The 15,267-nt window shown below is 40.5% G+C and overlaps 1 protein-coding gene across 1 annotated transcript; it reads right to left on the reverse strand.

Moving 5' to 3' along the window:
- Positions 1 to 3,611: 3,611 nt before the first annotated feature.
- Positions 3,612 to 9,454, reverse strand: LOC127664902 (putative vomeronasal receptor-like protein 4). Its single transcript, XM_052157159.1, has 2 exons — positions 9,428 to 9,454; positions 3,612 to 4,502 (listed from the first exon to the last, which is right to left on the reverse strand). Exon 2 carries the CDS (start codon positions 4,500 to 4,502, stop codon positions 3,612 to 3,614), a length of 891 nt encoding a protein of 296 aa, XP_052013119.1. The 5' UTR covers positions 9,428 to 9,454.
- Positions 9,455 to 15,267: the final 5,813 nt, after the last annotated feature.

Genomic DNA, 15,267 nt, shown 5'->3' on the forward strand with positions numbered 1-15,267 from the left:
TGATAAAAACTGTATGGTATTGGTACAATATCAGGCAAGCGGATCAATGGAATAGGATTGAAGACCCAGAAATGAACCAATACACCTATGGTCACTTGGTCTTCGACAAAGGGGCTGAAAGCATCCAGTGGAAAAAAGATAGTCTTTTCAACAAATGGTGCTGGTTCAATTGGAGGTCAGCATGCAGAAGAATGCGCATCGATCCATTCTTATCTCCTTGTACCAAGCTCAACTCCAAATGGATCAAGGACCTCCACATAAAACCTGACACACTGAAACTAACTGAAAAAAAAAACTGGGGAAGACCCTGGAGGACATGGGCACAGGGGAAAAGTTCCTGAATAGAACACCAATAGCTTATGCTCTAAGATAAAGAATTGACAAATGGGACCTCATAAAACTACAAAGTTTCTGTAAAGCAAAGGACACCATCAAAAGGACAAAATGTCAACCAACAGACTGGGAAAGAATCTTCACCAACCCTAAATCCGACAGAGGGCTAATATCTAATATATACAAAGAACTCAAGAAAGTAGAACCCAGAGATCCAAATAACCCCATTAAAAAGTGGGGTACGGAGCTAAACAAAGAATTTTCACATGAAGAACTTCGGAGAGCTGAGAAACACCTTAAGAAATGTTCAACATCATTAATCATTAGGGAAATGCAAATCAAAACAACCCTGAGATTTCACCTCACACCAGTCAGAATGGCTAAGGTCAAAAAATCAGGAGACAGCAGGTGTTGTCGAGGATGTGGAGAAAGAGGAACACTCCTCCACTGCTGGTGGGATTGCAAGATGGTGCAACCACTTTGGAAATCAGTCTGGCGGTTCCTCAGAAAACTGGGCATGTCACTTCCTGAGGACCCTGTTATACCACTCCTGGGCATATATCCAGAGGATTCTTCAGCATGCAATAAGGACACATGCTCCACTATGTTCATAGCAGCCCTATTTGTAGTAGCCAGAAGCTGGAAAGAACCTAGATGTCCTTCAACGGAGGAATGGATACAAAAAATGTGGTATATTTATACAATGGAGTACTATTCAGCCATTAGAAACAATGAATTCATGAAATTCTTAGACAAAGGGATGGAGCTGGAGAACATCATACTAAGTGAGGTAACCCAGTCTCAAAAGATCAATCATGGTATGCACTCACTGATAAGTGGATATTAGCCTAGAAACTTTGAATACCCAGGACATAATCCACAAATTAAATGATGTCCAAAAAGTATGGAGGAGTGGGCCCTGGTTCTGGAAAGACTCGGTGCAAGAGTATAGGGGAATTCCAGAACAGGGAAGTGGGAAGAGGTAGATGGAAGAATAGGGGGATGGAAGAGGGCTTATGGGACTTGCAGGGAGTGGGGACCCAGAAAAGGGGAAATCATTTGCAATGTAAATAAAAATAAATAAAAAAAGAACTGTCCAAACAAGACCTGAACAATGATGACACTATCAGCAGACACGCTAATGTGGAGTTGGAGCATCTCACAAGGGTAGACAACTGCAGCTAACTAATGGCTGCCTAGAGAGGACAATTGGCCTCTTCCGGGACTGAGCATGATTGGCTCATCTAAGACAAAATAGTCAGCCCCAAAGCTTAATACACACAAACAACAAACAACAAAAAAGAAAAAAAGGGGGGGGGGGGAAGGAGCCATGCCCCTCTTCTTTTGTCTTCAGCACTTAGATACATATTTCATAATACATGATCACATGGTAAACAGTTCTTCACAAGTTTACACATAAATTGAGCAACAGCTATACAACAGAATATTTACATGCATATCCATTAGGAGTATCTGGCTAAACATTCATCACCTGTCACAGCTACACAGATTAATAGACAGTTAAAAAACATAACTAAGTTATGAGTGCAGTTTCTTATAAACTCAGTAAAAAAATTATCTTCTGTTCTATCACCTATAATAAATCATTAGTTCCCCCTTTAAGACCTTTGGTTAATGGTTTTACAATCTTTTAGAATGTGCTCTGAGTAATAGAATGACTGCTTACTATCTTAGAAACAATTACTGGTGAACTTGAGGACTGGCCGAATTCTCATTGAACTTTTGACTATCGGAAAGGACCTAATAGCAGTCCCTCTTTAAAAGACCTTAACAAATAAATACTGACATAATTTTAGGACTTCTTATAGGATTATATTTAATGATACCAGGAAAACCATAGTAATAGCAGGAATCTATCTTAAATGAATTTCTCCTGGGCCTTGTCTATCAGAGAAAAGCTGTCATGGATTTTTTTTTCTTTTCTTAATCCAAGGCAGACCACCTCAGGAAGATCACTGGCTGCTTCTTAGCTTATTAGCTTGTCCTATGTCAGCTCCTGACAGCTGTCCAGGCCTGCGATGGAATCATTTGAGAAAGCTTATTTTACAGAGGTTCTTATGGTGATTATTTAAGATCTGACATGGTTATAATTGTCCACATTATTGTCACAAGTTTCCTAGCAGTTATGAAATCTGGCAACATCAATTAATTTGAGATCAAGTAGAGTTGTGATGACATCACTTATCTCACAGTCATCTCCACTCGGCTGTGCAGATCCACCCCATAAAAGGGTGATGTCCTCACCTCTACCTACCCTATCTTGTTCTCCTTCTCTGGTTTTGAGGGGAAATAAATACTGATTCCTGACAGAAGTATTGCCTGCAGCATTATTCCCAGTGCTAATGAGAAGCCACAAGTCACATGATAATAATAGTGGAATAGAAAGTTGGTAAGACACTCCTGGGCATATACCCAGAGGATTCCCCACCATGTAATAAGGATACATGCTCTACTATGTTCATAGCAGCCCTATTTATAATTGCCAGATGCTGGAAAGAACCCAGGTATCCCTCAACAGAAGAGTGGATGCAAAAAATGTGGTGTATCTACACAGTTCTATTCAGCATTAGAAACAATGAATTCATGAAATTCTTAGGCAAATGGATGGAGCTAGAGAACATCATACTAAGTGAAGTAACCCAGACTCAAAAGGTGAATCATGGTATGCACTCACTAATAAGTGGATATTAACCTAGAAAACTGGAATACCCAAAACATAATCCACACATCAAATGAGGTACAAGAAGAAAGGAGGAGTGGCCCCTTGTTCTGGAAAGACTCAGTGAAGCAGTATTCGGCAAAACCAGAATGGGGAAGTGGGAAGGGATGGGTGGGAGGACAGGGGGAGAGAAGGGGGCTTGAGGGACTTTCGGGGAGTGGGGGGCTAGATAAGGGGAAATCATTTGAAATGTAAATAAATTATATCGAATAAAAAAATTTAAAAAAAAGAAAGTTGGTAAGGATTCACTTTCCACCTTCCTAGTACTATTGTCATTTATTAATATAAATTATTACAATGCTTAATTGATTTAATTCTTAGAATACCATGGTAAACTATTGTAAAGTTTAAATGCTGGCAATGCCCAAGCAGGTCAATTACCAGCCCAAACTTGGGCTATAAATTAACATCCAGGATAGCTGATAATAGCAAACCTATATGTCCTCCACACAAGTCTCCAAAATATTAAGGGGAATAAGTGATAGTGTGTATCTTGGGCTCATGGAGGAATGGAGTGCTAGCATTCTCAGTGAAAACTCTAGGATTTAGCAACAGGGACATCTCTCTTCATCAGGACAAAGGGACTGAGAACAGCATAACCAAGTACTAGGCATGTTTTAATATCTAGTATAATGGAATTATGAGTCACCATTGACCCTGTATAAAATGAAAAAATGAAGTCTGCCCAATAAAAGAAAAGGAAACAGCTTATGAGAATGACAACACTCTGTGCAGCTCTGATCTCTGGACTGAAACTATTTACAAAACTGTAGCTATGAAGGTAGAGGACACGCTTGTGATGTTTATACAGGTGAAAAGAAATGTATCCACTGCTCCAGCCCATGAGACTCTGGAAGAGGAGATCACGAACAGCCATGAACAAGAGGAAAAGCCACTTAACTATTTGCCTGGATGGCAGCATATAGCAATGTCCAATGTACCCAGAAACTCCAGATTTGTTCATGCCACTGCCTGCAGTTATATAGTACAACAAGTTGGAACTTGTGAGAATATTAAGGATCCAAAAGAGGATCACATAGGTAAGAACTTGCCATGATGTCTGTTGTTTGAGTTTTTCCCAAATGATTGTCCTAGGACTGATGGTGACAGCCTGGACCACACTGAGGAGACAGGTGGTGCAGATGGAAAGGCCCCGTGCCATCCTTGTCAGATAAACCACAGCTTTACAGCTGATATCTCCAAGGATGTTTCTGAAATAAAACACTGTGGCTATATCTCTGATCCCTGTGCTACAAACCATGATCATATTAGAAAATGCCAAGTGGATGAGAATAAGGTTAACAGGCTTTTTCTCAGTCCGGAAGGCAGAAGTGTACACAAGTCTCACAAACATTAGGATATTTCCCACAATGCCAGGTCCAGTAAGAGAAAGGAAGACTATGATCTGGATAATGCTGTTCCAGTTCATCTTTTGACTTCATGCATGGCACTAGAAAAAAGTCATTTGAGAAACATATGTGAGATTTTCTCTTTTTATTTCTATGGGAAAAAATGGTCTCAAGGATGTAAGCACATATGGTCTTTAATGATTCCTGACCAGATACTTGGCTTTTGTTGTTGTTTGTTTTGCTGTGTATTTTTTCATTTTTGTGGAAATGATATAATCAGGTATAAACTTAACAGTTTCCTGCCTTTCACAATTGTTCATCCTTAACATCCATATGACTGTGATCTTCCTAGACAAAATCTAAATTCATGACATCATTTTGTCAATTTTCATATTACCACAGTCCTGAATATGAACCTAGTGGGCTCTTTCCTTTTTCCTCTTGTCACCCAGTATGACCCCAGGCTACTGGACTATGTTTATATTTCATTCTGAGCCTCTTACGCAACTATGCTACTATTTCTAAATGATGTCAAACTATTAAAAAGCTTTCAGCTTCTCCAGAAAATTGTTCTTGGCCAAATGAATTCATTTCTCCAGGAATATTATATGATACTCTTTACTTCCTAGATCCTTTCCTACAATTTGCACAGAAGCTAGTATCTTTTAGGAATTAGGGGGGAAACCCCAGTCCTCTCACATCAAGGTAGGTATGAGTCTAATAAAATTTGTGTTGTGTTCCCAATTCTCTCCATGTGTCAAATCTTATTGAAAGTGATTTACTTTTCCTCCTACCTACCAGTTCTACCTGTCTATTTCTACTGAGAATTCTGCTCTAAACAATACACCATGGAAACATTTCCTATCTCATGCACTGACCCAATAGATTCTAAACAAAGATGCATGTAGCTTGTTATATGTTTTAAGGTTAGTTGAGTATAATGATTCTTCAGTCAGAAATGTACCAACTTATGAATAAGTTCTCCCTAATATTCCACATTAATGTGTAAAAGCCTTATAAATTGTATCCTCTTTAATGTTTATTCTTATATATTATATATAAATCAAGATATTCGTTTAGGAGCTTTTATATACTGGCACAGTATATAAAAGATTTGCTGTACAAGCATGAGGAAATAATTTCTGATGCCCAGTACCCACATAAATGCTGACCAAAGAATTTCAGGGTTGTAAAGCCAGTGAGGATAGTAAGGGGTTTTGTGTGGAGAGAAGTGGGTCCTGGGAATCCACTGGCTTCCTAGCCTGGGAGATTCAATGGGCATCATGTTCAGAGAAAGACCCTGACTGAATATTTATGGCTGAGAGCAACTGAAACAGATAGCAATGCTGTCTCTCATCTGCTTAGAGATACATGTGTGCAAGATTAAATGTGCACACATGCATGTAAACTCCCCTTAACACAGAATATATAATCCTTTTGAAGTAGAAAACTATTCCATTTCCTTCACATCTAACAAAACTTGTCAGCCCTAACTGACTTTGTCCTTCTCTTATCAAAGTTATTTCTGAATTACCTTCACCTCTAACCCCTGCCTCAAATGTAACATTGGTGCTTCCCTTGCCACAGGACCATGCACACAGACCCTGCATGATCTTTGCCACCTCACTATGCTTTGTAGCTTCCTACTGCCCATCTTTAACACAGCAGCTCAGGTTCCATCCCTCGGCTTTCCCTGGACTCTGGGCTGTGTTGCCTGTGTTTCTGCTTTCCTCCTCCCTGGAGAGTGAGCATGCCTCAGAGAAACTGCTTTTGTTTGCAGAATATCAGTGATTTACATTGCTGGTAATGCATACTCAAAAATAGTGTATGAATAAGTTATTAAATGAGGCTCTTCTTCTTACCTTACCCTTAGCACAGAGGAAAGCTACCAACCAACTTGCAGAGACACTTGAGGCAGTCTTTTTCTTTATGATATTTGAAAATTGCATAGCCTAAAAAGTCAACTTAGTTTGGGTGACACATTTGGTAAATGAATTCTAGAATTCCACAAATCTAGTGAACAGCATGTATTATAGCTTAATAAACTAAAATTTAATTTTACTTGTAATATCTCTCTATTAACTGTTTTATAATTTGATGATGCTTTTAGTTACTTCTCTCTTCTTAGAGTCACCAATATTAGAATTTGTAATAACAAAGTAGCCCTTGCTTTCCTTAACAAGGCCTCAACTAAAAGAACAATAAGCCTAAAGTCTATTAATACATGTCTAATACAGAGCTGATATTTGCATATTTTAATATGTTTTCATAGGCTTCTCATCTCCAACATGTAAGAATAAATTTAGTCTGTAGACAAGATTTTCTGTAACAAAAAATGTGGGAGTGAGTTACAAATATACCAAATGCTTGACAAGTACACGAACTTTAGAAGTATCAAGTTCAGGGTACAGAGAAGATGCCTCAGTTGGAAAAATGTCTCAAGGCTTGAGGAACGGAGTTTCAGGCTCAGAACTCCACATAATTGCAAGGTATGGAATTGTGCTTTAAATTCCTGCACTGGGGATGCAGAGACAGGAGGAAGAGCTCGGGCAGTCACTCGCCAGACAGCCTAGGAGAAACTATGAGCTTCAGACACCTGGAATTGACCTGTGGTCCACACACATACACACACCTATACCTGCACAGACCAACATGCTCTCTCTCTCACTCCTCATCACACAAACACAAGCACATACACACATACATACATACATACATACATGTATAAATTTCTGTATGCACAAGAGTGTTCTTTACAATCAGCCACCACAAATTCAGCTCCTTCAGTTTCTACATGTATCACATCAGTTATGTTATTTGGTTTTCTCATATCCAGTGTTCTCATCTATAATCTATGGATGGTGATTTGCCCCAAGCAAGCATACTGTGAGGTGTCAACTACTGAAAACTGAATAAGTTTTATTTTAAAAAAATCATTTTCTCTCTTCTTACCTGTCCTCAGGTACATTCCCCCAATACTGTACAATCACACACTGTATTGTAGTTTGGAAAGTTCAGAAAAAAAGCAGTCAGGGTCAGAAAACAACAGAGGCCTATCTACAAAAGACTAAAAAACATAAGGAATGCTCAGATAAAATCTCTGATTCTGATGAGGGTAAGATGTACAAGACTGAAATGCCACCAGGGCCATGTGTGCTGTCCCTGCCTGGCCCACATGATGAGCAGCTCTGGTACAGTGCACAAGAAACTTCTGCAAACACTACCTAAACTTGCAGGTCTGGACGACAGCTGGGAAGTGATAAACTGTTTTCTCCCTGGTCCTGCCTCCTTCCTTTTGCCCAGTGACAGATGACTGGGAACCTCCTTTTTCCTACCTAGAGCCTTCTTGCCTCACTGCTCTCCTTCCAAATCAAAGGGCAGCCTCAGTTCACAACTATAAGACAGCACTCACCTGCTCGGTCTGTGCAGGGCTGTGTGTTCTCACTTCACAGCCAGACCCTGTTTATCATTCCTTAGACAGCTCACACTGCTGTCAGAAATTTTGCCTCACCAAGGGAAAAGGGCTCCTTTTGCACATCTCCATCCCCAAGGTCAGCCTCTCCCTGGTTCTCTGACATTGGTGATCTAAAAATCATTATGATTGTAATTACAGAGCCTGTGGGTAATGAGACAGGAACTGACAATGAGCAGTGACCTCAGTGTGCTGCTATCTCAGACTTTGTTCCAGTTCTTTCCCCTCCCCTTTTAAGCTAAACATAGGAACTGATTTCAAAGAAAAATTGTAGAGCCCACGGGGGTTAATTTCTAAATGTTTTCAAGTACGGTAATACCTATAATAAAAGATGATCAAGTGCTGGTGTCATAGCTTATCACTGATTCCTAGAGGTGACGTGTCTGAATTACTCAAGTTTATACTTTTGCATGGGACAGGAATATCTGTATTTAGGTCATGAGTGATGCTTCTTGGAGTAGATATCTGTTCTCACCATTGTTGAGTGGGTATCTAGATACATGATTGCTGTTACCTCTACATGTCAGGTTGTGGGCCAGCTGAACAATATTAATTTTCAGTCTAGGTACCACATGGTGCTGATATGTGAATGGGGTGTCAGGTGTTGTCTCAGCTCAGCTAGGGCAGGTATAACTTTTGGCATGGACAAGAAAAAAAGTGTCCACAGTATAGAAGAAACTGTTGGCCATGTTCAGAAGTCTAAGGAGGGCCCACTAGATTCTATAGGTTGTACTTGGGTGGCAGGGCCTTGGTTCACAGTGGATGTGGGTGGTGCTCTGTGGGGGCAGGGCACAGGATACAACAATTATAGGTAAAGATGGGTGAGTTGTAGACCACGTGGGGTTCCTTTTCTCTAGTCCAGGACACAAGGTATTATACAGTCCCAGCCCTTACACATGGGACAGGCTATCTAGAGGACAGGTAAACTGGGTCTGGGATTTCTATCAGGAGCTGAAGCTGGCCAGCCTTGTACCAGCCATGTGGGTGGGTGGCCGATAGCTGGACAGACATGCAGACTGACTCTCTCTACTACTAGATTAGAATCCAGCTCTCCAATAGTTATGCAGTAGAGGAAGTGGCTGGTAGCTGAGCAGATGAGTGAATTACAGGTTTTAAGAAAAGGAAGTTCTATGAAAAAGTTAACACATTTCTTTGCTTAGTGGTCCTCAAGTCTTTGCCTATCTTACTCTTTCTAGATTTTCAAGTCCTTCCTTTTATCTGGGGACATAGCAACACTGAATATTCTGCTTCTGAGCATATCCCAACCAAACACCCAAGCAGGACAAGATGTTGATATACCTATGCACATTCTCATCCAGGGTCTACCTCATGACTCCTTAAAGAGCTAATTTGTTTCAAGACCACATGGCTTCCCCTATAAAAGATGCTCCTGCTCTAGAGCAAAGGTATCCTTGTTCCATAGAAGGTCTCTTGATACCCAAAATGTGTGTAGAGTACATATATTTTGCTATTTTCATACCCGATTTTTTTGAGGAACTATAGACACAGTGAGGTTAAATTATCCAGTGACACATTCAAAGATAAGTACAAATAAAATTTTAAAAAGTACATGGTTGACCAAAGGTGTGATTTACTCTCCATTTTCTCTAAAGATATTTTCTTTAGAGATCATATAATCTAAGTTTGTTTCTTATACTTTCCAGATGAATGGAAATAGCTCCTAAAGCTAAGCAATGAACTTACTGGTTTAAAACCCAGGAACAATTTTCTCATATCTCTGAATTCTTCTTTTGACTTGTATTCATCAAAGAAGATAGTGCTGTGTCTCCCTGGGCTTGTGGAGGTGGAGATGTGTATAATTTCTGGGCACCTAGCTTCCAGTACAAATGAAACATAAAAAAAAAAATAAAATAAAGTGTTTTTTATCTACTTGTTTTGATGAGAGTCATTTGATTAGTCATTTGGTCTGTCCCTTGTTATGTTCTCTTTTAGTTTAAAATAGCCAAGAATCCTATGCCCACTTCAGAATTTTGTGAAAGAAGCAATTGCAAAATATCTTACTGTTCTACTGTTGTGAAGATATACCATAACTAAGGGTACCTATAAGGCACAGCATGGAGCTGGAGTGGTAGCTAATAGTTTAGACCCTGATCAGCTATCAGAGCAGAAAGAAATACAGAGTCTGGATCTGGTTTGGGTTTTTGAAACCTAAAAGCTCACCCCCCAGTGACACACTTCTTCCAATAAGGCCATACCTCCTAATCCTTCCTAAACAAATCCACCAACCAGGAAAAGTACAATAAATATTTGTCCCTATGGAAGCCATTCTCATTCATAGCACTATATAAGGTAATAGTCAAGATATGTTTTAAATTTATGCTTAATAAATTTTTAACAGTCTTAAGTTTTGCAGTCTTAATAAAAAAGGAAGATATTTTGGCTTATGCAGATGACCACATTTACATTCTTGAGGATGGAGCCCACTCTGGAGTTTCTAAACCTCCTTTGATTATTGAGTTCCTGGATAAAACTATGCACAGCCTTTATATTTTTATAAGCCTTAAGCAGCACAATGACTGAGCAGCCGCCAACTCTCCATCCTATTAGAATCTACTTTGCTATTGATAATCCAGAGTTATTACTTACTATGTTCCATCTGGGTTGCTCTTATCTCCAATTGGGCAGCACTCGGAGCTATGCTCTCTCGACCTTTGACCCATGGCAGCTTCTCCTTTCTCTTCTCCTGCACCTTCTTCTTCCTCCTGGTCCTCCTCTTCCCCCTAGACCCCACTCATTTCTCTTTTGCCGAGCTATTGGCTGTTGGCATCTTTATTCTCACAATTAACTTGGGGGCAGGATCACAGAGACTACTGGCAGTGTGCAGACTCCAGGTTTTGCCCTCCACCACTACATTGCACTTACACTTAGCATTACAATAGACAGTGAAAGACAAAACTTCAACACAATCCTCTGCTACACGTGTGCTTGGAGCCTTGGACCTGCCCATGTATGCTCTTTGGTTGGTGGTTTAGTGTCTGGGAACTCCCAAGGGCCCATGTTAGTTGACACTGTTGGTCTTCCTTTGTGGTTGCCATCCCCTTCAGTTCCTCTAACTCTTCCATAGGGGCCTCAAACCTCAGTCCAATGATTGGCTGTAGGTATCTGCATTTGTCTCTGTCACCTGCTGCTAGAGCCCATCAGAGGACAGCTATGCTAAGCTGCAAAACATCATAGCATCAGTAATAGTGTCAGGGTGCCTGTCCATGGGATGGACCCGAAGTTGGGCAGGTCACTGTTCAACCATTCCTTCATTCTCTGCTCTATTTTTGATTGTGAATTTGTTTTAAACAGGAATGATTCTGGGTTAAAAAATTTGAAGATGAATTGGTAGCCCTATCCCTCCTCTGGGGGCCCTGTATAACTCTATCTTCCCACTATTGGGCGTTTTGGCTAAGTTAACCCAAACTGGGTCCTGAGAGCCTCCCAAATGCCAGGTCTCTGGGACATTTTAGAGGGACCCTATCCCTCATGCCCCACTTTTGAATATTTCCATTCATTCTCCTGGCCCTCTGGGTTTCTCTCCTGTCTCCCCCAATACCTGGTCCTGTCCCTCCCCCCATTTTCCCTTCCTCACCCCTCTCCTACCCATACCTTTCCCTCTCTCTGCCTTCCATGATTATTTTGTTCCCTCTTCCAAGTGGGATTGAAGCATCCTGACTTGGGCTTTCCTTCTTGTTTACCTTCTTAGGGTCTGTGGGGTATATTATGGGTATTCTCTGCATTTTGGCTACTATCCATTTATCAGTCAGCATATACTGTGCATATCCTTTGGCATCTGATGTGCATCACCCAGGAAGATATTTTTTAGTTGTACCCATTTGCCTGCAAAGTTCACGATGTCCTCTTTTTTGATAGCTGAATAGTACAGTATTACACTGTGTAAATGAACCACATTTTCTGTATCCATTCTTTAAGGAACATCTGGGTTGCTTCAAATTTCTGTCTATCACAAATAAGGCTGCTATTAACATAGTGGAACATGTGTCCTTGTGGTATGGTGCAGCATCTTTTGGGTGTATGCCCAGGAGTGGTATAGCTAGGTCTTCAGGTGGAAATATTTCCAATTTTTTGAGGCATCATTACTAGTACTGAAACAGACAGGATGATCGGTGAAATAGAATTAAAGACCTGGAAATAAACCCACACATGTATAGACATATGATCTTTGACAAAGAAGCCAAAACCATACGATGGAAAAAGAAAAAGTATCATCAACAAATGTGCTGCTTTAACTGGCAATCTGCATGTAAGAGAATGAAAATTGATTCATATAAGACTGTTATGAACATAGTGGAGCATGTGTCCTTGTGATATGGTGGAGCATCTTTTGGGTGTATGCCCAGGAGTGGTATAACACTTTAATAAATACACTTTCTATGTAGAGAGAGATTCATTGATTCTATAAGTGTTGTTACTCTAGAGAACACGAACTAATAAAAGAATAAGGTGCAGCCTAGAGGAGATTCAGAGTCATGACTGACCTTAGGGTTAAAGTGAGCTGTAGATTCAAGGTATATGACCAGAAGGACTGCAGAGGCAAGGTGCAAGACAAGGGCTCTAAATATGAATGCTTGGAGGACTGCACCAACAATAGTGACCTAACTGATTGAATTCTAGTGTTAATGAAGAGTTCTCTACATGTTTGTCCCTAAGCACATACATACCAAATTGTCAATTGGTATGGACCATTGCTATCACAGTATCTGCTGACTTCCTCTTTATAGGGTCCAGTTGAGTAGTTTGTACTCTTCTTTGGGTTGGTGTACTTAATAAGATCTCAGTGTGCTTTTCTGAATATTTTAATGATGTCCATGTGATCCTAATCTCAGATATATGAGATTAATGACTAATGACATAGGTGATCTCTAACTTCTGCTGACTGAGACTCGGTATCTGTTATACGATACTGGACCTGAGTGGCCTTGTAGTCCTGAAGGAGCCTTTGGCGATTACAAAATGACCTTTGCTTGCTCTTTTCACACTGATCTTATACAGCTACTTCCTCTACATGGCATTACCCCTTATCTTATTTATAAAAAATCTATTCATTTATTTATTTTATGCTTATGTGTAGGTTAGGGTGATTCTAGACAGGCCATGTAATGTCTACCTATACAGTGGGGTACAAAGATATCCACCCTATGCATTTATACTTACTGTAGGGAACTTCAGAGTCAGCTCACAACACCCCAAGACCAACTTCTCAGCACAGAGGATATTTTTTGTCCTAGAAGAACAAAGGGTAGAAATAATGGACAAAGACAGGAAATAGCAGAAAAATTGGGGGGAAAAACAAGGGAGATGGGAGAAAAGAGGCATGGAAGGGGGGGAAGTGTTTGTATCACAGGGACAAAGGACTGCCTTTTAATAGAGATGTGGCACACAGTCAAATGGCAGTTTATAATGGTTATAAAGCTAGCCCCGGTCCTCTGCAACTATAGCCATGATACTTAAGCACTGAGCATTCTCTCCTGTCCGTGCCATTTCTCTTCTTAAACAGAATTGCTATGATGTCTTACAGAAAACCTTGGGCTAAAAACATGAGTTGTAAATGTCCCGGCATTAGGATGAGGTGTTTAATTTTAATTGGGCATACCAATTAGATAAACAAAAGGGAACCTTTGATTATTGTACTTGAATACTTTGATAGGTGGTTCTGGATGGTCAGTCTCAGAAGGAGGAAGGAATGTAACCTAATGTGTGTTTTTGTTTTTGTTTTTTTTACCAAGGCAGATGGAAAAGGGGAGAAGGGGAAGAGCTGCCAGAGCCCCTGTTTACTATGCTGAAGTCTACAGTTCCTTCACTCACAATAGTCCCAACTGTGCTTTTTAAGACAGTCTTTCTGAGCCGGGCAGTGGTGGTGCACGCCTTTAATCCCAGCACTTGGGAAGCAGAGGCAGGCAGATTTCTGAGTTTGAGGCCAGCCTGGTCTACAGAGTGAGTTCCAGGACAGCCAGGGCTACACAGAGAAACCCTGTCTCAGAAAAACAACAACAACAACAACAACAAAAAGATAGTCTTTCTGAGCAATGTACAGCCTGTGACTATTTGACACAATGTAGGAAAATTCATACTTAGACACAGCGCATGCTCAACAAGCCTCAGTTTTTTACTTGCTACATTAATGCTGCCAAAAACATGAAGCCCAGGCTAAGGTAGAGGAGAAAGGTTAAACACTTGTGTCCATGCTCCTGCTGGGCTCACAGCTAAGCCACCATTTGAATGGCTACTCTCCTGGTGCACATGATTCCTCAGTCATTTTAGATCCATAGAATCATAGTGACCCACACTTAATGACGTAGATGACGTCTAACTTCTGCTGCCTGAGACCCAGTATGAGGCAAACAAATGTAGTAATTGAGAGAGAGGGAAAGCCATCCTTTAGGGACTGAGATTCAGCAGAGGGCTTTCTTCTCCCTGACACAGTGATGTGTTAACATCTGGAGGATACTTCATGGTGACAAGTGCTGTGCAAACACCTAAGGTACAAATGTGACCTGGGAAGGCTCACTTGCCAGAAGATCCAGGGCCTGTCTGCCCCTGATCGCTGTGGTGAGTAGACGTCTCTGTTTCTTTCACTTTTGCTTAAAGACACACATCTTCCTCTCTCTGACTAAGCTAATGTGTAGAGGAGAGATGCTGAGCCTGATTACTCCACTCTTCTTCTGACACTTAAGGATCAGAATAACTAGGGCCAGTTCCAGGAGACCTGATCCCAGGAAGCACAGGTACATCACTCCCTGTGTTTAGGGTCTGCTATCATGAGGGAGTTTTGGGGTAAATCTCTGCCTGATGCTCCTAAAAATTCTTTAAAAACATCTATTTTCTCTAACATAAAATTTCTCTTGCCTTATAAGAGTGTCAATGGTGTAACTTTAATCCACCCAATTCACATTTTGTAATTTTCTACATTATCAGTGCCAGCAACTTTATCTGTTAGTTTTGGTATGGTGCTGTTTTATTTGTAAATTTCCTTGGTGAATCCATCCTTATACTTTCCATCCTGACTTGGGATGTTCTACTGAACTTGTAAGGCAGTATTATCATTGTATTCCCAGGGAGTGGTGAGGACAGCTCGGATCTACCAAGATGAAAATCTAAGGTTGGTAGTACGTCCCAGAACTAGGGAAGCACAGGAAGGCAGACCTAGACCAATCTGGAAGGAACACACGTATCTCATAACAACAATAAAGGAGTTAAAAATATAGTCCTGAACTTGCCAGATTTTGAGTTACCAAGATGATTTCATATTAGTGTAATGAATCAAAGAACAATAACCTTAACTTTTAATTTGAGAACGCGAGGCCTGAGAGGTCCCCTTTCCTGCCTCATGAGAACTGAAGCTAATCTAG

The sequence above is a fragment of the Apodemus sylvaticus genome, chromosome 14 (assembly GCF_947179515.1).
Source record: "Apodemus sylvaticus chromosome 14, mApoSyl1.1, whole genome shotgun sequence".
Taxonomy (NCBI): domain Eukaryota; kingdom Metazoa; phylum Chordata; class Mammalia; order Rodentia; family Muridae; genus Apodemus; species Apodemus sylvaticus.

Coding starts and splice junctions, on each gene's coding strand:
- LOC127664902 (XM_052157159.1), bottom strand. CDS start 4,502: ATGAACTGGAACAGCATTATCCAGATCATAGTCTTCCTTTCTCTTACT.